This window comes from Agelaius tricolor, unplaced genomic scaffold (genome assembly GCF_023055355.1).
Source record: "Agelaius tricolor isolate 1412-34295 unplaced genomic scaffold, bAgeTri1.0.p SCAF_25, whole genome shotgun sequence".
Taxonomy (NCBI): Eukaryota; Metazoa; Chordata; class Aves; order Passeriformes; family Icteridae; genus Agelaius; species Agelaius tricolor.
This window is the reverse complement of record NW_027269285.1, coordinates 2,703,652-2,728,419: the sequence shown is the minus strand read 5'-3', so window position 1 is coordinate 2,728,419 and position 24,768 is coordinate 2,703,652. Positions and strand designations below refer to the sequence as shown.

At 49.6% G+C, this 24,768-nt stretch overlaps 1 protein-coding gene across 1 annotated transcript in view; it reads left to right on the top strand.

The window, feature by feature from the left end:
• Positions 1-8,926, top strand: part of YPEL2 (yippee like 2) — a 34,041-nt gene extending 25,115 nt beyond the window's left edge. Inside the window, exons 3-5 of the mRNA XM_071447965.1 lie at positions 1,815-1,858; positions 2,592-2,700; positions 4,175-8,926. Of these exons, the coding sequence (XP_071304066.1) occupies positions 1,815-1,858; positions 2,592-2,700; positions 4,175-4,264 (243 nt within the window). The 3' untranslated portion in view covers positions 4,265-8,926. The remainder of the gene's footprint in view (positions 1-1,814; positions 1,859-2,591; positions 2,701-4,174) is intronic.
• The last annotated feature ends 15,842 nt before the right edge of the window (positions 8,927-24,768 follow it).

Sequence of the window (24,768 nt, the reverse complement as noted above, 5' to 3'; positions counted from 1 at the left end):
CTGAGTGCTGCAGAGGGATGGAAAGAAGCCTCTCCCATAAATGCCATTACACAAACATGCTTGAGCCGTGTGTCCTGTTTAATTGCTCCCCAAGAAAAGGGGAATTCCTCAGGGCACTGCTTTTGTCTGAGTCAGAGATACCCCAGTGCCTCAGGCGTCCTCTCTGCATCCACAGGGGCTCCTCTGTGCCCTAATATTGGGCTTCAGGTTCCTCTGAGATCAGTTATCCCTGCAGGAGGCAGGGCTGTGTGCCAGGCAGGGATTTCAGCTGGCAGAGCCCTCGTGCCATGCAGAGCTCACAGGCAGCTGGCACTGCCTCCCTGCCTGGTGCCCCGGGCATTTCTGCCCTCTGCTCCATGGGAAGGATCCTTCTGCAATTGGGGATCTTCCCAAGGAGGTGTCAGTGGCTGCTTCTCCACGGGGCAGGAGCTGGGCAGGTGATGGAAGGAGGGCAGGGACCCCCAGAGGTTGTTTTGTGTGATGTGGGGTTGCTCTGAACCAAATAAATGACCATTGTTCAAGGGCCCAGAGGCAAAACAGGAATGTTTCTCTTTTCCCTCAAAATTGTCCCTCCTTTTAAGGGTTTTTGGTCTGAAATCATCAGCTGCAAATCCTCAACAATCCTCAACCTTGGAATGTTTAGTGGTTTTCTGAAAACCTCAGGTTCCTGGTGAGGTGCAAAGTGAAGCAATAAACGGTCCAGAAAAGCTGATTTTGGGCTTCCCCAGGCCCTCAGTACAGCCATTCCCTGAGGGGTCCCACAAGGTAACCTGAGCACAGCCAGCCCAGCCCAGCTCACAAGCACCAAATGTTTAATTCAGTGTGTGCCTGTCAAAGCACATTAAAATTGCAGGTGGCCCTTGGTGCCTGTCAGCCCGGCTCTGTCACAGGCTGGTGGCACAGATGTGGCACCCTGGCAGTGCCTGCAGTGTCCTGCCAGGCTGGATCCTGATCCCCCCAAACTCGGCCTCTCCATGGTGCTGCTCTCAGCTCCTGAGGATGTGCCTGCATTGTCTGGGCTGCTCTGGCTGCTCTGTGCTTCCTCTCCATCTCCTGCTGGGTTTAGCCCCAGCTCCTGAGGCTCTCCCGGTGGGAAGGGGAGGTTGAACACAGCTCAGGGCTGAGCCTTGGGTGGTGTTGGTGTGCCCAGCTCCTGGCACAGGCACATCCCAGCCCTCAGCTCGGGTCAGCAGCTCCCTGGGCAGTTCCCAAGGAGAACTCATGCACAAGTGCAATTTGAAAAGAGATTCAGACCTGTGACATTGCTCACAGGGGTCCGAGGATGAGGGAAGAGATGAGGATCTGACTCCATGTTTCAGAAGGCTGATTTATTATTTTATGATATATATTATATTAAAACTATACTAAAAGAATAGAAGAAAGGATTTCATCAGAAGGCTGGCTAAGAATAGAGAAGCAAGAATGAATAACAAAGGTTTGTGTCTCGGACAGAGTCTGAGCCAGCTGGGCTGTGATTGGCCATTAATTAGAAACAGCCACATGGACCAATCCCAGATGCACCTGCTGCATTCCACAGCAGCAGATAACCATTGGGTACACTTTGTTCCTGAGGCCTCTCAGCTTCTCAGGAGGAAAAATCCCAAGGAAAGGCTTTTTCAGAAAATATCATGGCCACACAAACCCATTTCTGCAGCCTTCAGGTGAGGCTGAGGAGTGAAGTCCACGAACACCAAAAGTATGGAATCAGTGGGAATTGCAGGTGTGTCCTGTGAGAGGGGCAGCTGCTGGAGCTGGAGAACAGCTGCCCCTTTCCTCTCAAGCAGCCAGCTGAGCTTTGTTTCCTTGCCTTGCAGTCCTTCCAGGGCAGCCAAGGACGAGCTTACCTCTTCAACTCCGTGTGAGTACCCAGCGCGCGGGGGGGACCCAGCAAAACCGTCCTGAAAAAGGGAAAAAAACCCCAATTTCCTTCAGAAAAACCCTGCCTGGGAGCGGGGAGCTTCCTGCAAATGGCTGGAGAAAGAGGCAGAAATAGCCCCTGATTCATATTTGAGTCGTGTAGGGGTTTCAGATAAGCAGCAAGGAAAAGGTGAATTTTTTCGTCATCGGGTTGAGAAATCAGAGCTGAGTTATTCTCCTCTCCCAGGATGGAGTGGGACCAGAGAGCCAGAGTTTTGTAAATGTGGAGATAGATGATATCTAAATATGCACTTCATAAAAACTAAGCATCGTTTTCCCAGTGGCTGGAAATAGTTTTGGGGAGGTCACTGCTGGTCTGGTTTCAGCAGAGCTGCTGATTTCACTCACATTTTTCAATTTTCCATTTGGGAAAGTAAAAGCACCATTTTATCAATTTGAGAATGAAAACCTTTCTCAAATGCCTAATTAGCACAAGTGACTGGAGTGTTATTAATCTCCTGCTCAAAGCTTTCATTGAGTTTTTTAGTTGAATAAAAATCCCACTTTACCTTTTCATTCTGCTCTGGAGCTGCCAGAGAGCTTTGTTTGGGCACAGCTGGGAAACTCAGAACCTCCTGCTCATGTTTCCAAACACTGCAGTGCAATCTTTGTCAGCTTTATTGGAGCATCTTGATGTGGGAAGGCCCTAATGGAGCATCTGTGCTTTGTCCCAGAGTGAACGTGGGCTGTGGCCCTGCAGAGGAGCGGGTGTTGCTAACAGGACTGCACGCCGTGGCAGATATTTACTGTGAAAACTGCAAAACCACGCTGGGCTGGAAATATGTGAGTATTTGTGTCCCTGCCTGTGCCCCTGGGCAGCTTTGCTGCAGCTGAGGGGGTGGAAAGGTCATTTTGGGAGCCCAAAAAAAATGCAGGTTTTCATCTGTGACCATCTGGTTTCCTCCTGCCTTTGTGTGTGTTGCATTTAGAGAATCAGCTTTGTTTTTTAGCTTTCTTTTCACTAACTTTATTTTATTTACACCTGGTTTTGGTGGGTCCCCCTCAGTGACATTTAACATAAATGAGGATAATTTCAGTCCTGTGGTTCACGCTGTCCTTTTTCTATTATTGTGGTAGATGTTATCAGAATAACAGAATGCTCCATTAATCCTGTGTCCTTCCTACTGGAAATGCTGTTGAACACGAGTTTATCTGTTTGCTCTTCAAAAACTCAATTATCTTCCAATAAAATCCAATGTTACATCCTAATTTCTGCTTCTGGAGGCCCACATAATTTTGTCCAAACGTTTTCACCAGTGCCTGAGCTGGTGCAGGATTTAAGCTTCTAGAAGTAGGGTTTAGGATTCTAGAAGCAGGATTTAAGAATCTAGAAGTGGAATTTCAGTTTCTAGAAACAGGATTTTGGATTCTAGAAGCAGGATTTAAGATTCTATAAGTGGGATTTAAGGTTCTAGAAACAGGATTTGCGATTCCAGAAGCAGGATTTCGTCTTCTAGACTCACAATTTAGGATTCTAGAATCAGGATTTAGAATTCCAGACACAGGGTTTGGGATTCCAGAAGCAGGATTTAAGATTCCAGAAGCAGGATTTAGGGTTCTAGACTCAATGTTTAAGATTCTAGAAGCAGGATTTAGGGTTCCAGCAGCAGGGTTTAATATTCCAAGACTTGGGATTCCAGAAGCAGGGTTTGATATTCCAGGATTTGGGATTGCAGAAGCAGGATTTGGGATTCCAGAAGCAGAGTTTAGGATTCTAGAAGCAAGATTTAATATTCCAGAAACATGATTTAATATTCCAGAAGCAGAATTTAGGGTTGTAGAAGCAAGATTTAATATTCCAGAAGCAGGATTTGGGATTCCAGAAGCAGGATTTTTAGGATTCCATAAGCAGAATTTCAGATTCTAGGAGCAAGATTTAATATTCCAGAGGCAGAATTTGGGATTCCAGAAGCAGGATTAAGTATTCTAGACTCACTATTTAGGATTCTAGAAGCAGGATTAAGTATTCTAGACTCACTATTTAGGATTCCAGAAGCAGGATTTCTAGGATTCCTTAAGCAGAATTTCAGATTCTAGGAGCAAGACTTACTATTCCAGAGGCAGAATTTGGGATTCCAGAAGCGGGATTTAAGATTTTTCCCCTCACAGTTTTCCTGGGAGCCCACAGGAGGACCAGGACCTGCAGTTGGCTTTGTGGGCAAGGCTCAGGCTTGCACCGGCATTCCCAGATCTGATCCAGGACCCGATTCCCACCAAACGCCACCTCAGTCTCACTCTGCTCTCGATTTTATTTCAGGAACACGCTTTTGAAAGCAGCCAGAAGTATAAAGAAGGCAAATACATCATTGAACTAGCTCACATGATCAAGGACAACGGCTGGGATTGAGCAGAGCCCGGCCCAGCAGTGCCAGAGATGCCACCCAACCGAACATTGTACCCAAGAGTGAGAGAGTGACTGAACGCTTGGTTCCATGCATTTAGAGGCTCTGCAATCCTGGAGCATCTTCACACCCTTCTCCATCTTTATTGGTGACTGGCCTCTAAATTTCTGTCTCTCTGTCTCTTTGCTTTGTATCTGTTTGTGAGTTGACCCTGGCTGCTTCTCTCTCTGTTCTGTTGGCTCAGAGAATGCACCGAATGCCCGACAGCCATTCCATGTGCCCAGAGCTCCACCCAGCCTGGCCTGGGCTCTCCTGGCACCTCCCAGGTGCTGCCAACGCCGAGGTTGGGCAGGAGAAGGTGGGACAGGGGTGGGGCCTGCAGGGGAACCATCAGAGGGTGATGCTGTGCTTCTCCTTTCAGTCCTGGGTAAGCAAGGCTTGAAACCATCTCCTTGTTAAATGGACAGAGAAAAACATCCACTTGTCTAAATGGATGGAGAAATATCCACTTGTCTAAGAAGGACAGAGGAATATCTCCTTGTCTGAAAGGACAGAAGTTACCTCATGGTTGTGTTTTCTCTCCAAATCCATCGGTGGAGCCTCAGCCCGAGCTGGCTGAGCCCAAGGCAGAGCCAGTTCCCCCCACAATCTGTGTTTTGTTTGCTGTTTATGAACTCCTTGTTGCAGGGGGCAGGGCTGGAGGCTGGAGAGATTCCTGCCTCTCCTTTTCCTCGCTGGTTCAGGGTAGGGAGGCTGAAGGTCCCAGCTGAGCACGGCCCTGGGGAGCATCCCCACGGCTGGAGAAACCAAATCCTGACCTGTGAGCCCTTCAGAGAGGAGGAGAAAAGCACCTCAGGCACAAGGAGGCTGGAGCTGCAGCCTAGAAAATGTGGAGGGGTGAAAAAAGGCACGTGTGAGGCAAGGAGGGGGAAATTCCATAGAGGAGGATGGGGACAAACAGTGGCAGAGGGTACCCCTGGATTTCCTGGCCTCCCCTGAGCACCCTTGGTGGTGTTTTACCAATCTTTCACAAGTGCAAGGAGGAAAATGCTGTTAGAGAACCTTTTCCTGGGATGCCAGGCTCCACTGGGGGAGCCTGGCACAGAAATGGGGCGAGGAGGGAGCTGAGTTGTGGCAGTTGTGTTGCACAGGTGGATATTTCATCCCTGAGGTATCCTCCCCCCTTTTCCCCACTCCCAGCAGCCCATTGCAGGCACGGGAAGAATGGGAAAGGAAAAAAAGAAAAAAATAAGAAATGAAGCATTTCCCAGCACCCCTGGAATGATCCATGCCTTGAGGGGTGCATGTGGGTGTCAGAACTGCAAGGGACAACGAGTCCTTCCCATTTCCATTTGTCCCTGGTGATTCCTGAGCACCTTCCTGAGGGGATGGTGGGGAAGGGGTGTCCTGTGTGCCAGGGGAGCTGTGTCCAAAGTGAAATGGGAAGTTTGCTCTGCAGCATCCAGCCAGTATCTGGTGCATAACCCAGGACTATTGAGCTGAGCTTGTTCTGTCTCTCCCCGAGTGAATTTTTCTTTTTGTTGGCAGAATTCTTTCAAGTGGGTTAATCCATGGGGGGAAATCTTCCTTAGTCCAGAAGGAAGGAGTGTTGTGCAGGGAGGGGGTGGTGGCTCCTCATGGAGCAGCAGCTTTGGAGCTGTGATCTGCAGTCACTGCCCCCACCCCTGAGCGATCCCAGGGGGCTGTGGAGGAGTCATTTGATGTTCACTTGGCAGGGAATGGAGCAGAGACTCTCCTGAGGGATCAGGGTGGAGTTTAGGGTTGGATCCTTGTGCTGAAAGCCAAGCCTGGTGAAGCAGAGGTCGTTTTGTTTTTGTTCTCTCTCAAAGCTCTGCTCTTGACAGCTGTGGAGGATTGAGGTGGAGTTGGGGACCAACCTGTGCAGAGGTGGCTTCTGCCCTCACCCTCCTGCTCTGGCTGGGTAAAGCTGCTCCAGCTTTTGTTTTGGGTTGTCTCTGCTCCTGCCAGCCACGTTCCCTCAGTGACAAATCCAGTACAAATCAAAAACCCCACAGCACCTGCTGTCCTGTGGACTCTGGCACTGACCTGGTGCCATCTCCCTGTCCCTCCATTGAGGATCCATGGCAATTTGTTGGGTTTTGACTAGTGGGAAGCAATTCCTGCTCTTCAAAGAGCTCTTTATTCTCCACAGAGCCTTTAAAGGAGCTGGGAGAGGTAAGGGATCATCCCAAATCCTGTGAGGCTGAGAAGAGCACGCAGGGCTCGTGGTTTGATGTTGGTATTTGGAGTGACTGCTGATCAAAAAGCAGAATAAAAGGCAGGGCTGTGCAGAGAGCTGCTCTGAGAAATGCCAGCCAGGTGGAAATGGTTTTATCCATTCACCTGGGACAGAAAAGGACAATGCCCCATCAGACCTGGCTGCTTTTTACTGGTCACAGGTGTTGGGTTTTTAATGGCAACCAGTCCAAGCTTGAACAGGGCGAGGTCTTAATCTGCTTTTAATTGGTTTTGTCCTGTTCAGCCTCGTGCTCAGAGCCTGGCCCTGAGCCCTGGTGCAGCCCAGTGTGGCTGTGCCTGTCCCCAGCACCCAGAGAGCTCCCTGGGGAGTGGCTGTGATGGCTGAGAGGAGAAATGGGGCCTGTGCAGCTCCCGTGTGTGTCCAGTGAGCAGGAGCAGCTTGAGCTGGGGCTGGCAGGAATTTGGGATCAGTGCTGGTGACACAGAGGGACACACTCAGAGATAACCAAAGAACTTCCCTGCTGAGCTGAGCCAGGTGGGGCCTTTTCCCAGGAGAAGGGGAGGTGTGGCCCATGGGAGCTGCTGCTTTCCATGGGCAGCAGCCTCAGGAAAACACGGACAGCACTGAGTTTTCCTCCTGTTTTTGGTGTCCAGCCTCGGGTCTGGGCAGCTGTGAGCACCCTTGAGTTTACATCCCCCCCTCGACCCCAAAGCTCAGACTTGAGTAAGTTTTAAATTGTTTTTGCTCTGGTGGATTGTCTGGTGTGAAATCCTGACCCCTGTAAGAAATATTCAGATGATAATATATACAAAGCAGAAAAAATAACCCCCAGACATTACCTTGTGAAATATACTTTTGTAAATAATATTTAATTTTTTTTAAAGAAATAATATATTTGGTGCTGTTTTCTCAGAGCCCCTCCCTGAGAGCACTTTTTTTTTTTTTTGTCGTTGTTGTTTATGATGATCCTGTTTTCCTTCTGTATTTGTTGGAAAATATGTTTAAAGGGAAACAAAAAATCCAATTTACGTTGTCCTCTGAAGTGGATCCGTGTTTCCTGTGGATGTGGTGGGGTTTTGGGCTGGGAGGGGCTGCAGGCACTCAGGAGGGCCCCAGGTCCCCTCTGCCTTTCCCTGGGGCCAGGCCCCCTTTGCTCCCAGCAGGAATCCCCCAGAGCCCCTGGGGCTCCCACTTCTCCCTGGTTTGTGGGATCCAGGTCTGGGATTTGCCTTGCACCAGTGCTGGCTGGAGTGAGAAGCTCTGGAGCTGCAGCCTCAGATTCGCAGGGATGGAGGATGGAGCTTTGAACCCAACGCTGATTTTAACCTAAACCACAAATCTTTGGATCCTGCTTTTATTTTTGAGGGGAGGTTTTTTGTTGTTGTTTTGTTTGTTGTTTTTTTTTTAACCAGGCTGCTACATAACAAATTAGAGTAAAAGTTTACCTCTCTTGGCAGTAAAGTTCATTTATTTTGTTCTCCTTTCTGTCTTTAATCTCCCCCCTTCTCGCCCTCCTTCGTTTTTATTTCACTTGGTCTCTTGTTTATCCCAAAGTGGACCAACAGCACAAAGCACTGGACTGTGTTTTGCTGAGCAAGGAGCTGTTCAAGAGCTGTTGCAGGTTCTTTAATTCTCTGGGTTTGGAGAACTTCAAACACCACAGGAACAAAACCAACCCTGCCAGACAAACCCCGTTGTCCTCGTGATGATCAAGTGAGAATTCTTTCTCTCTCTGTGCATTTTTCTGGCTGCTCTGTGAGAGTGTGTGAATCATGCATTTCACTGCACTTCCCTGCTTTGGGAGGAGCTTCCAGGTGAAGCAGTTTTGGGGTGAAGAGGGGACACCAAACACCAAGCTCAGCTCAGTGGGAAGGAGCTCTTCCCACCACGGGAGAGGCCTCAGTGCTCAGAAACAATCAGGTCAGACAGAGGTTTTCTGCAGAAATCCTGGTGAAAAAGAACAAGCAGAAGAGGGGAAACGAAATCATCTTGAATTCAGAAAAAAAAAAAAAAATCAAAAATCAACATATTTAAATGCAAGCAGAATGGCATTGTGTAAGGTACAACCACAAATAAGCTGTTCTCATCGTTACAACTGTGTGTATCCTTTGTTTTGTTCTTCCTAAGGAAATGGGAATGCTTTCCCCACTGACAAAACTAAGGACAATATTTCCAATACCAGCCTGTCTATGGATGCTCTCGTGTTTACAAATTGTGTATATTTTTATTTCTTTGATCTTATTTTAATTTTTTTTTTGGCATATTCTTTCAGGTCATTTGCTTCAGTCATAAATGCAATTGTTTGTTTTCAAATAATTGGTTTTCACCTTTTCATGTATTTGTACATTGTATATAGTTCTTCAGTATTAGAGGGAGGCGTATTGTTTGTCATATTTACAATATGTGTTGGTGCTCATTTGAGAAAATAAAATTTTCAAGTACTAAAGCTGCTGGTCCGGGTTTCTGCTTTATTCTGTGCCAATCCCTGAGATCCAGGGGATTTCATCCCAAAGGGGATTTTTATCCCAATCCAGGGGATGGGAAACAGCAATTCCTGCTGCCTCTGCCTCAAACACCTGCATAGCCAGGAGGAGAGCAGTGCTGTATTTGGGATTTTGGGATGGATGGATGCAATCCCTGTTCATCCACTGCTGGAGGTGGCAGGGCCCTGTCCCCGTGCCCTCTGTCCCTGTGCCCTCTGTGCCCTTAATTCCCCATTTAAAAAAGCCACTTAACCCTGTTTGGGGACAGCCCAGGGGCTGAACTCAGAGCCCTGACCTGGGAGTGAGCTCAGGCCACGGCCCCAGAGCTGCACCTGAGAGGAGCTGGAGGATTCCGGGAGGATGGAAAGGCCAAGGAAGATGGGATGGGAACGATCCCATGGCCTGGGCAGCGGGACAGGCCCTGCAGTGGGGTCAGAGCTCTTGGCGTCACCAAAACCTTAATTTGAACCTCTTGGTCCCACACCAGCCTGGGACTCTCTGGGTGTGTCCCTAAGGGACACTGTCCCTGCCTTGGGGACGCTGGCATCCCAAAATTGCCCTGCAGGTCTGTGTGGGCAGCTCCTGGCCTGGGCCTGTTCCTACAGCCCCAGTGGAAAAGCCCCAGGGTTTTAACCCTGTGTGGTGCGGGCAGTGGGAATCCCCTGGAGCAGGGAGGGGCTCCACAGACCTGGGGACATTTCTTGTTCCCCATCCCAGCCCCGTGCGTGGCTCCTCCTCGCCAGCCCAGCCGCAAATCCCGCAGGAAAATCCCGCCAGGAAAAAGCGTCCGGCTCAGCAATTCCCAGCCGAGCATCCGAGTGACAGCAAGGGGGACAACTCCAGGCTGTCCCTGAGCGGTGGCCTTGGGAGGAGCCTCCAGATCCCCATGGGATGGTGGAAAATGCCAGCACCGCGTGGAGCGGGGACATTCCCGCATCCCGGGGCGGGGAGGGACCAGCGCGGCCGGGGATGCGGGACAGCCCCTCCCGGCTCCTTATTCACCTGCAGGCAGAGCCGGGCCGGGCCGAGCCGGGCCGAGCGGGGCTGCTGACAGACGGCAGAGAGAGCTGACTCAGCCGCGGGCTCCGGCAGCGGCTCTGAAAGAGGGAGGGAGGGATGGAGGGATGGAGGGGATGGATGGATGGAGGGGATGGATGGATGGATGGATGGATGGATGGATGGATGGATGGATGGATGGAGGGATGAGTCCCCGGTCCCCGCGGGGTGACAGCGCTGCCGGGTCACCGTGACCTTCCCCGTGGCCAGAGGACAGGCTATAAAGAGCGGTGGGGCCGAGCTTGGGGCACCTCCCGACTCCTCTCCCATCCCACCACAATGAGGGATTTTTTTTTTTTTTTCAAAGGATGATCACGAAGCTAAAAATACAGCAGCGCCAGTGGCCTTTAATCCCGGTTCAAGAGCAATCTGACACTCCTGCTCTGCTTCCCAGGCGGATTTTGGGACGCAGGGATGCTGCCAGCTGCTCCTCCATGGCTTCACTCGATCCCTCTCCTCCTCCTTCACTCGGGGTTCAGCCTCACGATGCCCCTGGGCTTCCCCAGCGCCTCCTTTCCCAGCGGGACCCGGCTCCCTCCGGGCGCATTTCTGGCTGACAGGGAGGAGGATTTACAGTAGCGCCTTCAGGCTGCCAAACACGCCGGGGATATTTTTACCCGGCTCCAGGCTGGGGTATAAATAGAGCCCGGGCCGTTCTCTGTTGCTGACCAAGAAATGTCCCAGAGAAGCAGGGCAGGCACGAGGGAAATGTCACCCCTGGGGGGGCTCTGGGGGAAATAGCAGAGCCCTGCTGCCACCCCCTCCATGTGACCCCATGAACACAGAGCGCTGCTCTGTTCTGGGGAATCTGGGGGTGCTGTGAGCACAAACTTTGTCCAGGGATGGGCACCTTTAATTAAACCTCTCCAGGATTAAACCCCTCCATCCGTCAGGGCACCCCAGGTCTGTAGAGGGGATCCTCGGGGAGAATGAAGGACAGCGGGGACAGGGAGTGACAGACATCACCAGCTCGACTTCTGTGAAAAAAATAAAAAAAAACAAACCCCAAACCCATGGAGCTGTTCCAGGCTGGGCTGTTATTTATGGCTCGGGATCAAGCAGCTGCTCCCGGCGGGGGCTGCCCCGCGCTGCTCCACAGGGAAAGCTCCTGCAGACGATTGTTCCCAATGTATGGAAACTTCTGATGAGGTGAAGGGAAATGCTGGGGGAAAAAAAAAAATCATAAAATCCTTTACCAGGGCCCAACCTCGCCCCGTGGAGCCGTGCCCCGGGGTGAAGGGCTCTGAGCAAGGCTTTGGATGCCTGACAGAAACAGCAAATGCTATAGGAGGCTTTTATAGAGCTCTGCTTCCTCGTGAAAGCCAGGCTGGCGTTTTCTTTTCCACTTGGACGAGGATTTTCCCATAATTGTGCTATTTTTATGGAGGTTTCAGACAGAAACACAGGGCCTCTCCCAGGCAAGCCCTGGTGCTGGAGGAGCTGGAGCACGGGAGGGCTCAGCCTCTGACGCAGGCTCCCCCGGCTCTGCCAAGGGCCTTTGCTGGCAGATGTCTCACCCTGTGGAAATGGGGGATTTGCTCCATCTCTGCCTCACAGGGATTTTTCTCTTTTGGAGTTTCCTGCACTGTGGTGCAGATGCTGCCTGAACCAGGGGGAAGCAACAGAGCCTTCGTGGCACAGAACGGGGGCTCAGCCAAAACTCCTGCTCTGAGACACAAAAATGAACACCTCAGCAGTCAGTATCAATTTCTGACACACAAGGGGCCCTTATCTCCCCCAGGGCAGCTCATCACCACCCCAATCTCTGCTGACGAGGCAAAGGCTGGGGAAACACTCGGAGTGATGGCTGAGAGGCCACTGAGGCCAGCAGCTGTGCCCATCACCGGTGCCTCCCCCAGCCCCCAGGTTTTGCTGGTTTCTGGAGATATTTTTGCTGGGAGGGAGCTTTTTTTGGAGTGGTGCTGCTGCTGGAACCTCAGCTGGGTTTTGCTGCTCAGTTCAGTGGGAAGGAGCCAGGTGGGAGCAGGTTTTATGGGGAGGAAATGAAGTGGCTGAAGGGTTGAGGCTGTGTTATCTTTAATTTGAGCCGGGATTTCTGTCTGGCTGTGGGATTTGAGCTGGTGCTGAGCTGCTGTGGCTCCGTGTGCCCGGCTGTGGGGGCAGCAGGACGAGGCTGTGATGGGGGACTGTTGATGCAAATCCTTTTGCAGGCTTGTGGAGGTGAATTTGATCTTTAGAAGCCTGGTGGGAACGAGCTCTCCCGGGCTGGGAGCTGCCAGCAGCCGGCCAGCTCCACTGCCGGCGCCTGGAGCCATTAGCAGGGCATTAATAATGTCCTTTATTAGATCACAGCCACGTCATCAGCTGCACTTGGGGATGTGGCTGCTGGCACGTCCCTTCCCAACCTGCCTGCTCCTCTGGCTGCTGTGGGAGAGGATTTTTTTCCGTGGGTTTTCAGCAGTTCTTTGCTCTGGGATCCATCCTAAGGAGGGGCTGGTTTTTTTACCCAGTTCATCCCCAGGTCCTGGTGGCCTCAGATACACAGGAAGTTTTTTTTGGCTCTGTTTGCTGTCAGCAGGAGAGGGTCTGTGAGCTCCTGAGTGAAATCCCTTGTGCCAAACCTAAATTCCCCCCAAAATACAAATAATTCAGCCCAAACTGGGCTCTTGTGCTCTTTGCACCTGCCTTGGACCAGGCCAGGTTTTGCTTGGGTTTAGTGAAGCTGCTCCTGTGAATCCCCATCCCAGCCCAGCTCTGAACTTGTGCATTCCATGCCCAAGGGTCCCAATCCAAAACTCTTTGGGAACCAGGCAAGGTTCAGGCCTTAGGAAAACCCCGCCCTTGCTGGAGCTAACGGGGACAGGGCTCCTTTTGGATTAGTTGTCCACAAGCAAGAAAAGCTATTTTGAACCAGAGGCTGGGAATGTTTGAGCTAATCCCAGGTGGAAGCTGATTAAGGGCTCGTGGGGGGAGATTTGGAGCAGATCCTGGTGGCACAGGGAGCCCGGCCACGTCCCCTCCCAGGCTCTGCCTGGCCAAACCACCCCAATCTCCAAGGAGTGAGAGGAGGCGAAGCTCAGCCCAGACATTCCCGAGGTGTTGGAGGGGATTTCTTTGCACAAACCCTTGCCAAGGTCTGTGGAGCTCAATCCTGACCTTTGGCAGCTGTTGGGTGCTGGGAAGGGGAGAGCTCTGAGCTCCTTTCCAGCCTGGTGAGCAAAGGGATCACGGGGGCGCCTTCCTGAGCCCTTCAGCTCTGTGCCACCCACACCAGGGAGCTGGCAGTGGCTTCATCCTCTCATATCCCAGGGAAATATTTCCATTTTGGCCACCATGTTCAGGGGCTTGCCAGTTTTTCTGGTGGAGATTCCCACCCTGGGCTGGGTGAGCTCTGCTCCATGCTCTGAGAGGGCAGTGGCTGTGCCAGGCACCCAAGGGTGCAGGATTTGGGTGGGATCTCCAGGATGCACAGCCCTAACCTGCCCAGACACAGCTTTCCCCAAAGGGAAGGTGCTGCAGGGCTCGTTCCCATTCCCATGGCTCTGTCCATTCCACTGTGCCAGGCACGGGGATGTCACATGTGCCACAGGAGGGTGGCACAAACAGCAAATTTTGGGTCAGGTGCCCTGGAGGAGGAAATCTTCAAGGCAGCCATGGGGAATCTTCCCAAAAAGCAGAGCAAAGCCACCACGTGGGAAGGGTCCTGCAGATCAGAGCTGCAGGCTGGGCTCTCCTGAATTAAATATTTGGGTTTTATCCACCTTGCCCAGCCCCGGCCCAACAGCAGCCCCTTGTTTGAGACTCACAGAAACACGGCCCAGAAAAGAGATTCCTTGCAGCTCCTGAAACCACAGAGCTTCCTCCACACAAACCCTGAATTCTTCCCCACATCCTGCCCTGGGCAAACACTGAGCAGGACTGAGAGCAAACAGCACCAGGTGTAAACACAGCAGCGTTTCCTCTCCAGGAAAATATTGACTTGCCTCTCTGGTCACTCCTGGACTGAAAGCACATTTGGAGCAGCTTTTAAGGAATTGCTTACATTTCGTTTTCCTTATTTTTTTTTCCACGTGGATCCCCACAGCAGCAGCATTGTGGTGAAGCCTGAGGTGTTTTTAAAGACCCCGTTTCAGGTGTTTATGTGCTGCTGCACATAAATCACACCTCAAACTATGAGCCCTTGTCTGCTCACAGGCCCTCAGTGCTCAAAATATTCCTGAGGCTGAACCCCTCCTGCCCAAGGACCCCAAAATGTCTTCCTGCTTCCTTCCACCCCCAAATTCCCCCCCAAATTTAGCTGCTGCATGGGGGGAGCACCAAACCCTGGGCTTGTCCTGGGAATTAAGGGAGTTTTCCTCCCAGCACCAAGCTCTGTATGTAAATTTTTCCATGCATATATTTGCATCTATCTGATAAGGGGGGGAGCTGGGAGCAAAGTTTCTGTTTGAGGATGCTCAGCCCACCCCTGCTGTGGGAATGTGAGAGAGGGGAACAAATTAACACAAATTAACTCACTCCAATCGCTGTTTTCCTTCCCTTAAAAGTGAGAGTATCGGTAAATCTTATTTTTCAGAATTCCAGGCTGTAATCTGGGATCTCTGGACCCTTTTCCTGCTCTTTCTCACAGGGGGGTACAGGATCAGAGCACCCCAAAATTGGCTGTAGGCAGGAACAAAGCCTGTCTGTGCGTGTGGGGCTGGGGAAGGACGCACTGGGAGCTGCAGCCACGGGATTTAGGACACATTTCTGGCAGCCTGCTCTGAACCCTGTGGCCTCCTGCTTGTCGTGTGTCCATTTTCCATTGGAATGCACCCAAAAGCTGGGGAAGCAGAACTGCAGCTCTGTCCATGGAGCTGAGCCCTGCACCACTGAGCAGTGACATCAGGATTTGTGTCCGGATTAAAGGGAAATTAAAATTAATCCTCCCCGTCCAGGGAGATCTCTGGGGTTTAGCATTTTTTCCCTGATCATTCAGTATTTTTAGCAGATGTTTTATTATTTTTAGTTCCTCACAGAGGCAGCAGGTACTGGAAATCCCAGCCCCATCCCAGCAGCCTCATCATCTGTGCTGGGAGTGATGGAAGCAAGGATGGTACCAGGGACAATAAAACTGGCTAGGGTTGGCTCTGCCACCCGGAGCTCCTCAGAAGGGAGAGAATTAAATCCCACCCAGTAATTAATCAAGAATCTAAGCCATGCTGTGCTGGGAATGTGCTGCTGGTTGGGGTGAGACCCCCAGGGATCCTGTGGGATCCCCCTGCAAGGAGCCGCTGGCTCTGGCTCTGCTGGGCTGGGGTAAATCCCAACAAAACCCGGGAAAGAGGAGATGGATCAGGGTTTGGATCAGGCCAGGAACAGCCACCAATGCTCCCCAATGAGCAGCAGGTTCAGATGAACCCTTTGCTGCACTCAGCCTCGCAGCATCCTGAAAAGCGGACCAGAACAGAGAGGTTAATATTGAATTAACTTCCCTCTTCGGGTCACAGCTCGGGGTCACACCAGAGCAGATCCCAGCACCCCCAGGATTTCTGTTTAATTCCAGAGGCTTTGCAGAGGCAGGAGGTGCACCAGGGGCTGTGCTGGTCTCGGTGGGAGTGGGTGAAGCCCCTTTGCAGCGCACACAAATCCTTTCCCAGCACACCCAGCTGGGCACACGGGCGCTAAGCTGGCACACGAGGGCCCCTGCCGTGCCTGGCATCTGTGTCAGGTGGCTGGAAACACAGCAAAACTGCAGGGCACAGGCACGGGGCAGCACAGGCAGCTTAATGAAATCACTTCCAGCCGGGTTTGGTACGGAGCCCTGGCACGCAGCGCTCCCAAATCCCACCGATAATTCCCCTCGGTGCAGGCTGAGGGAATTTCCGGGCCCCGCCCCGCACCCGCGGGTCTGGGGTGCCGTGAAAAATGGATGTCTTGATTAAAGTCTAATGCGTGGTGTAATTAAGGAAATCCTCCCAGTTCAGAAAGTCATTAGGAGATGATTAATTGGGATGAGGCTGGGAGCTGCCTCCTGCTGAGGAGCAGCTGTGGCTGTGGGGTCACTGTCGCCCATGGGATGGGGCCTGGCCTTCCTGGGCAAACCCATCCCAAAATCTCTGCAAAGCCAGCCTGGAGAGCTGTGCTTGAGATCCCTCTGAGCCACTGCTGATGCCCCTTCCAGTAACAGTTTAAGGTCTTCCACTTCACAACATTTAAGTGGTCACAGTTCAGCTGCAGAGCCCAAGGAGGCTCCTCCAGAGCTGATCCATCCCCTCCATGCCCACCCTGCACCCATTACACAGCCCTGACCAGAACATTTTGCTTTTCCCTGATTATTTCTCCAGTTCTTGCATTTGTTTCATTTATGATGAAGACAGCAAAGGCAGCAGCTGCTCCAAGGGGTTTTTTGCTGCCTTCCAGAGACCTGGGGTTGGTGCAGACACCAGCCCCCAGCATGAGCTCCTGTGTCTGCATCACAAACGGGTTTTATTCCTGAAATAGTAATTGAATACTAAATGGTAGATCTGTCAAATAGATTGGGTGAAAAGATCAATTTGCTTTAGATAGAGGAGATGATATTTCATGGCACAAAAAAGGAATTATGGGGAATCAGTAGCAGCCTGTCAGTGTGCACTGGTGGGAGTCATTACACGTGTCTCAGACGTGTCTGATCAGTCTGAGGGTGAAAAATATTTTGGCTGAAGGAAATTTTGGTCACACAGCTGCTTTAGTGGTTTGTTTGTAAACACTTCTGCTATGCTTGACATAGATGTACGTTAGTTTAGGCTCAATGGATGATATTGAATGAGGGGGGAAATGTTGTTTTGCAGTTCAGTAGTGAGAGCTGTCTATTTTTTTTCCATTCTCCCCCCCTTTTTATTGTTTTTGAGAGGGGAAGCAAAGCCTGGAGACGTGGACAGGGGTAATGAGATGTCTTTTTTTATGTCCACACCGAAACTGTGTTCTGAATGTTTCCAGCAATGTGTTTAATGAGCTGTGTGCACCCCAAAATCGCCCCACAGCACCCCCCAAAAGGCGTTCAGGTGCTGATCTCCCCCAGGCACTGATTACAATTTGCTAATTAACCTCCTCTCCTCCAGGAACTGCAGCAGGGGAGAAGATGCCCTGCACTGCCTGCCTGCCCTCCCTCATGCCCTGCAGGGTTGTTTTCTCTGTGTAAGTTCAGTTCTAGAGGGTAAAATTAAACCTACCATGAAAATGCCCCACTCTGGCAAACAATAACTGCAATTACATGCCCAGCCTCACCCTGGCCAAAGGACGAGGTGGCTGCAAGTGCTGCTCATGTGTCCTGCAGGGGAATTAAGTCTGGTTTTGCTGTGCACATTTTACAATCCTCACTCATCTCTACAGTGAGAGACTCTTTAAAAATATCGGGATCCTAAAAAATCCTAAAAATATCAGGTTGCTCAGAGCTCCATCCCACCTGGCCTTGGGCGCCTCCAGGGGTGTGGTAGCCACACCTCCTCACCACCCTCACAGGTTCTTACCCCAAAAAAGTCTCAGATGGGAACAGTTCAAGCACTCCCCTTGTGCCTGTGAGCACATGGAGGGAACAGAGTGCACAGCATCAGCTGTCAGGGAGCAAATCCAGTCCAAACACACAGTTCTTAGGCCGAAGTCGTTAAATCTTTGGCTAAACTAAAAAGGCAGAGTGAAGAATGTTTTTAATATGCTCAGGAAATCCTCCACACTGGATGAGATCAGAAGAAGCCATTAGTGAGGATGGACAGGGATTCTTCTCCAAACAAAGGCCGATACTGAGTAATTGCAATTCTATAAACAGAGCATCACTTCAAAAACTCAGTGGCTGCCCCAGCAGCCAGGGAAGCATCAAACCCTGGGGTTTAATGTGAAGGTAGATGGATGGAAGATAATTAGGTGCCTTAACAGTTCCAAGCTTATTTTTCCAATCCACATTGTCCTTGAGCCATTATACATTTAAAGGGTTTGCTCTGCACTAATGGGAATGGAATTGCCAAATTCCACCCTCACTCGGGGACCAGCCTTCTCCAGCTTTGTTCTTGGGAATTAAAGGACAGAGACCAGACTTTTTTTTTTTTTTCCCCTTCTGGATATGCTCACTTTTATTTTTCACAAAGCTAAAATGCTGCTTGCTTTATGGATTAGATTTTCTCCTGACATCAAATTGCTGGGAAAAAACCCATCAAAAACTGTAACTTCATACAATAACTAAGAGAGTTAGTGCAGGGTTTTATTAGCTCCCAACAGCTGAGGAGCATCTGAGGGGTTCTCAAACATCAGTTAACCCTCAGAACATCATCAACCATGAGGGTTCTGATAATAATTTTATGGGGAGCAAAGAGGTGGGCCAATTGATTCACCAATCCATGAATTTCTGTCTCCAAGTGCCTTCCCAGATTAGCTGTTAGTCACCCTGCAATACGTCTCCTTCATTTAATGTTGAGTTATAAATCCCAGCCTCCAATTAAAGGAGCTGGGCTAGCAGTCATCATTTGCTAGTAATGGACTCAAGCTGCAAAATTTGGCTTCAAAGCTCAGAGCTGTGTGGATTTAGGGTTTTAGCTCGCCCCTTATAGAAATAAGGAACAGATGGGATTTGCAGGCCTGCTTCAGACTCCTCTCTCCTCATCAGGTCAGTGTTGTTTAAGTCAAATCAGATTTTCAGGCCGATTCATTCCTGCCTGCTGCACTGATGGCACACAAACCGTCCCCAGGGATGGAATCCTTAGAGCACTGGGTGTGTTCTGGATATCCTGGAAAAGAAATATCACTGCTGGTTCTGCAAGTGCTGTGGAATTAAAGGCAATTGGGAACATTTGTAGTCGATGCCAGCCAGGTCCTCAACATGCATTTATATATCAAAGTTCTTACATTTTTAGAAGTTTACAGCTGAGAACTGTACCATATTTCTTTTTCAACTTATAAGGGTTCTGTGAGACACACGGAAGGGATGGGTTTGAGATATTCTTAGCAATTTTACACAGCCAGAGCATCTTGCCTCAATTTGCTGTAGATTCCACTCCTCGGGGCAGACCTGGCAGAACGATTCCTCTGGGAGGTCTCCAAGGGAAATCGTGGCTTCCTCCTCTACCCAAACTGAGCCTGGGTGTCTTCCCTTTGGAAGCATCACTTCAGCTGAACAAATGATTCAATTTAGCAGTGAAAGAACAGGCTCAAACTGCATTTTGCAGAAGGTGATATGGGAGTATCTCATGGTCCTGTCTGGTTTTTAACCTAAGTATCATTTAAAATGGGGCTGTTCAGCATCTCAGAGCTTGTGGTGGTGTGGAACCGTCTGTGGTTTGCTCTTCTGTGCCACTCATCAGGAATTCCTTGGAAAGGAGAATTTCCTGAAAGGCTTTCACTCCTTCCTGATGACTTGTGGAGATGGTTTTAGCTGGAAAAAAGGGATTTATAAAAGCATGGTGCTAAAGACTTGCAGACAGGCGTTGCCTCAAACAACGCTGCACCCCAGAGATTGCCAAATCCAAATCGTGGGCAAAATAAAGAGCTGCTGTTCCCAGGCTGCCTGGGCAGCCACCCTGCTGCTCCTGCCAGGGATGCACAGAACTGGGGGATCTGATAAGGAAACACTTTCATGTTGCTCGGAGTTCAGTGCCAGCCCAGCTGAGACAAGGGCAGTGCCTGGGGACAGGCAGCCAGGGGAAAGAAAAGCGAAGGAGGGCAAATGTTCAGTCTGGAAAGGCTTCCAGCCTAATGTAGGATTAGTGGGAAGAAAATGGACTGCACATTAAAATTCATGAAGGAGATTTAAGATCCATGAATAACAGAGGCACAATTATGCAGGAGCGGGGATTTGGGTTTGTTTTTGTTTTTTCCAGAGCTGGTGGAAGAAGTGAAGTCATAACCAGGACGTGTGTGGCTGCCCCGTGCTCTGCCCTCCTTGCTGGAGGGATGTTGTGGACACACAGAGCTGATGATACTGAAGGGTTAAACATGGGGACAAGAGGAAATGGGAGAGGTTGTAGATTCCCAGATAAAACGTGAGGGGGTTTTTGTGCTCTGATAGGCTCTGTCCTTGTCCCTGGTAAGAAGTTTTGGTACTTGTTTGGTCGGGACAGGTCTCAGAAGTCTGGGAGATGTGGCACTTGGGTATCTGTCACTCTGGGGGATGTGGCACTTGGGTATCTGTCACTCTGGGGGATGTGGCACTTGGGTATCTGTCACTCTGGACACCCTGTGACTCCTGGAGCCTTGGTCAAGTCACTTGATCTCCTGGAGCTCGGCCCTCCCCTCCAAAATGAGGGTGTAAGGGATGAGTTCATTCCTGGGAGGTGTGACAGCATCTGTGGTAAGGGGAAGGAGAGTTCAAATCTGCTTTTTTTATCCTTAATTAAGGATACATAAAAATCCCAGGTGAGCCTGGGCCTACATTAAGTGGTGAGGGCTATGGGAAGGGGAGGAAGGCAACCCCCAGCTCATCAGCCTCCAGTTTTCTGTTAGCCAGGAGAGCATCAAGGAGATCTGGCTTTTCTTAATGACTTAGCAAGAGAAAAGCTCATGCCAGGGGTTAATTCTTCATCCTGCTGTTCCCCTCCACGAGGACAGAGGCTGGGAACTCAGCTGCTGTTATTCCATGGCCTTAATATAGAACAAAAGAGTAGTATTTTGTCCTAGATTTAACAGCTGGAGAAATAAAACTACTTTGGGTGGCAGAAGATGCTGTCATGTGTAAGAGGGCATTTCCAGGGCAGTTTAGGATATCTGCTCATTCTACAGCCACAGAAATATATTTAAATCACAGCTCTAATGGGAATGGAGGGCCTAAGTGAATTATTGATTGTTTTGCACATTTGATAAGGAAGTCAGAAGAGGAAGGATTACTAATATACAGAAATAGACTGGAAGCCTCCCATGGGTTGAAACAGAAGTGCAAGCATGAGGAGGTCTTAAAATAGCCAAGAGCTTTCACTGCTGCACGCACAAAAGGCCTTGAATCAGTGGAATGCTTCAGGTGGAGATCCAGGGGGATGGATCTGCTCCCTGCCTCCTGGATTTTTTCCCTGCTTGCTCTCACTGTATGTGCTAAGTGCCCATAAGCTACCTCCCTTCATCTCCTTAGGTAAGCGTGGGAAGAAAATGTTCCAATTTAACATGAAAAATCTCAGGCACCATTTAGAGATTTAGGTATTCTCCAATCTGCCCTGCCCCAGTCTCCAGGGAGACTGTTCCCATGCCATTCTGCATTCATGTTTCTGCACAGATAATTTCACTGATCCAAGGGCTGCTTGGGGGATTGCTGGGGGAGCTTTTTTTAAACCACAGACACGGTGTAGTGGCTTTGTACGAGCGTCACTGAATTGTTTCCAACATTCAGCTCCTCACCTGTCTGGATGGTGTGTGAGGGCTGACAGACAGATGGACGGACAGCCCGTGCTCTGTGTGAGAATGCAAACAGCTGAGCCAAAGCTTAATCCTCTCCCCAGCCCCTGACCTTTTTATTCAGGCTTGCACCTGGCAGGAGCAGCAATCATTCATGGATGTGGCCTCGGAAACAGCTGCAGATCTGACACCGGAGTTAAATTTAAAAAGGGTGAAGCAGGCGGACGTGTGAGGGGGGTAAATCAACAAAATCACTTCCTAGAGCAACTTTAAAGAGAAAGCAGGGCTGTAAGGACATCAGTCGAGGCCTGCAGTGAGTACACCAGGTCTCTTCTGCTGAAGTCAATGATGTTTGTGCAGAAAGGTTTGCAGAACTGGGGCACAGAGACCTGAGAGTATGACTGTGACTCACTGCAGGTCCGGGCCATGTGCAGACACAGCTCCAGAGCAGCTGGGAGGGGAATGGGATCAGCCTGGGGTGAGCTGGGCAGGCTGTGAGGCCAACAAGAGGATGAGCAGTTGCTGTGGCAGCTCTGTCACCCTTTGTGCCATGGCTCGCTCAGACCTGGCTCAGGAGCTTCTCAGAGCCACAGCTGAGTTGGGCTCTCAGCACAGAACTGCAAAGCCCTTTCCAGCACAAAATTATTTAATTCCACCAGAGCGATTCCCAGCTTGGATCTGGCTGGACACTGCCCATGTGCAGAACAAACCAAGCTAAAGCAGTGCAGGTTCCTGCCAGTGCTGTATTTCCTGCAGCCTGTTTTCAGCAGAAACCTGGGAGTGCAGTTAGGAATAACCTGGCTGTCCTGGCAGAAGGCTGCACAGTAGGGATTGTTGTTTTCCATGGAGCTAAACACAAGGAAAATATATTCATGGTAGGGGAGAAAGGCTAAATGTCTGATTCTGTCTTCAAAAAGAAACAATCTTTAACAAGCGGAGCAAGATTTGCAATAAAACTTGTCAATTTGTAAATGTTTGGTAGCAAGGCACTGCAAGACAGCAGATGGAGGTGTGAAAGGGGTTTGGGTTTTTTCCTGTCTAACACCTCCTTTTTCCAGCATTCTTCCTCTGTTTTAAGAATAACACTTCTTCAATAATGACTCACAGCCAGTGCCACAAAAATCCTGGCTGTCAGAAAAACTGCTGGGTGTCTGACAGGAGTGCAGCTTGCAGGGAACATTGGTTTCCTCTGTCTCTGCTGAAATCACAGCTCAGGGATTGTTCTGCTAGAGAGTGGCCCTACTTAGAGATTCCAGGCACAAGGCAATCACCTGTCTTTCCTTGCTGGATGTAATTAATAGATGTGGTTTCCTTCACAGGTACATGGAATGGACCACATTGTCCAGAGCTAGGAGATGAAAATTCCCCAGGAAATCAGGGTTCTCTCCTGGGAAAGATGGATAAACCCTACGGCGTACCAGCAGGGGCTGGAATATTCCCCACATCCTGCTAGATCTCTGCTAAGCAGAAAAGAAAAGAGATCCTCTGCTCAGAAGGGAATAAAGACATCCTGAGGGATAATCCAGCAGAGCCACGAGCCCTCTGCCACCTCACAGAATTTGCAGTTCTGTGGGGAGCTAAACCTCAGGAAAAAGAGCAATTTTAGTCTTCCTGGATGGCCTGAAGGTAACAGTGCTGTCCTGTGCAACACAGTTACTGCAGGGATGGGAGCACATTGCTCAGTTATTGGAGCAGGGAATTGTGCTGGGATTCCTGGGTTCTTCCCCCAGCTCTGCCTTTGATTTGTGGTGCGTGCAGACCCCTTAATTTGTTTCTGTTTTCCCCATCTGTGAAACTGAGATAAGATCACAGGGGAATTGTAAAGTGTGCTTCATTAATGTTTATTAGATAGGGGGAAAATCCTGAAATGAATGGCACTGTATTCCAGGAGGACAAAGTTCAAGACTGCAAAGGGGTTGATTAAAACCAAATCTGCTATTCCCAGGCTGGGAGAACAAAAAAAAAAAAAAAGAAAAAAAAAAAAGAAAAAGAAAAAAGAGAATTGAAAAACCTTACCTAGCCCTGTGTCTGCCAAAAGAAAGATGTGATTCAAATAAAATCACACAGACTGCAAGTGTGTCTGCATAAATGTGTGTCTACTAAAACCATTAAATATTTCTTGGCAAATACACAGCAAAAAGTGAAATAAGGGTGTGTTTGCAGTTTCAAATGTGTATATGATCACCATTAACTGTAAATTACCAGTGGCAACATGACATAAGTAAACGGTGATTCAATAAATTTGATATTTTCCATAAAGGGGTGTACCAACATAGAGTGTATTGGCACATTCCACTATTTTTTGTCAGATTGTCACAAACCAGCTTATTGTGAGATTTTGCAATGCCTGCTTGTTGGCAGATTAAGCAATTATTTGTAGGTTAGACAAAGCTAACTGATAGAACTGATGGAATATTTTGCAAGCCTCGGAGTGCATGTTCCTAGTGGGAAAATATTTCTCCCATTGTGCCAGAGGCAAAAATTGAGGGAATTTGGGATAACCAGACTCAGTGGGTGGCCTGAATTTGCTCCTGGTGCGACACCAAATTTACTGTGTGCTTCTTTTCCCTGATAGAGCCCAATGGAGGGTGAAAAACAGTGTGTGAGGGGAGAAAGCACTGAGCCAGGGGCAAAATTCACCATAAAAAAATCGCATTTTGGGGAAAGCAGGGGAGCTGGACTGTGGCTGGTGTGTGTTCAGTGTTGTGTGCTTGCCACCTTCAGGCCTGCTGTGCACTCACAGACAGAGCTGCAGCGCCTCCATTTGTTCATCCCAGCGAGTTTTGGGTTATTCACGTCCTTAAAAATCGCATTTGTTACCCGGAGCACAACAAGGCGATACCAGCACGTACCAGAGGGGACATTGATTATTTATTTCAGCCTTGCCAAGCCTGGGTGAACCTCACAGAGCAGGCACCCCAACCATCAAAACTTTTTACTGTTTTCACGTTTTAGCACACAAAGGAATTAGTGTTAATTTGCCACCGGTCACACAGTCCACTTGTTAATTAGTATTCTACCTTCTACCAGTTAATGATTTGCTTCTGACGCTAATTAGTGCCGTGCTGAGTCTTTCTTTTTGGGGTCAGTGGGTTTCTTGGGTGGGTGGTCACAGAATGACCAGAATTACCTTTTACCCACTTGGAGCTGAGTTGGGTTTATCAGTTTCTTACAAATCCTGGCAGTTCTGCCAGATGTCCCCTAAATTCTGCTTTCTTTGTGTCCACTACCAAGGGTATCCTTTTTTTTTTTTCCACAGCTTTGTTAAGCTGCCCCTAAGTCTGAAATCATTGGAGCATATCCAGCCCTAAACTTGTAAAATTCTAACAAGGAATTTGTTTTTTCTAACACGTCTCCTAGATGTGTTGGCTGCTTTCTGTTTCAGAGATTGAATCTTGTCTCTTGTTGATTAGGCTTGAAAGTATAAAAAGACCCAACATAAAGAACTTTTTCTCTCTCAAGG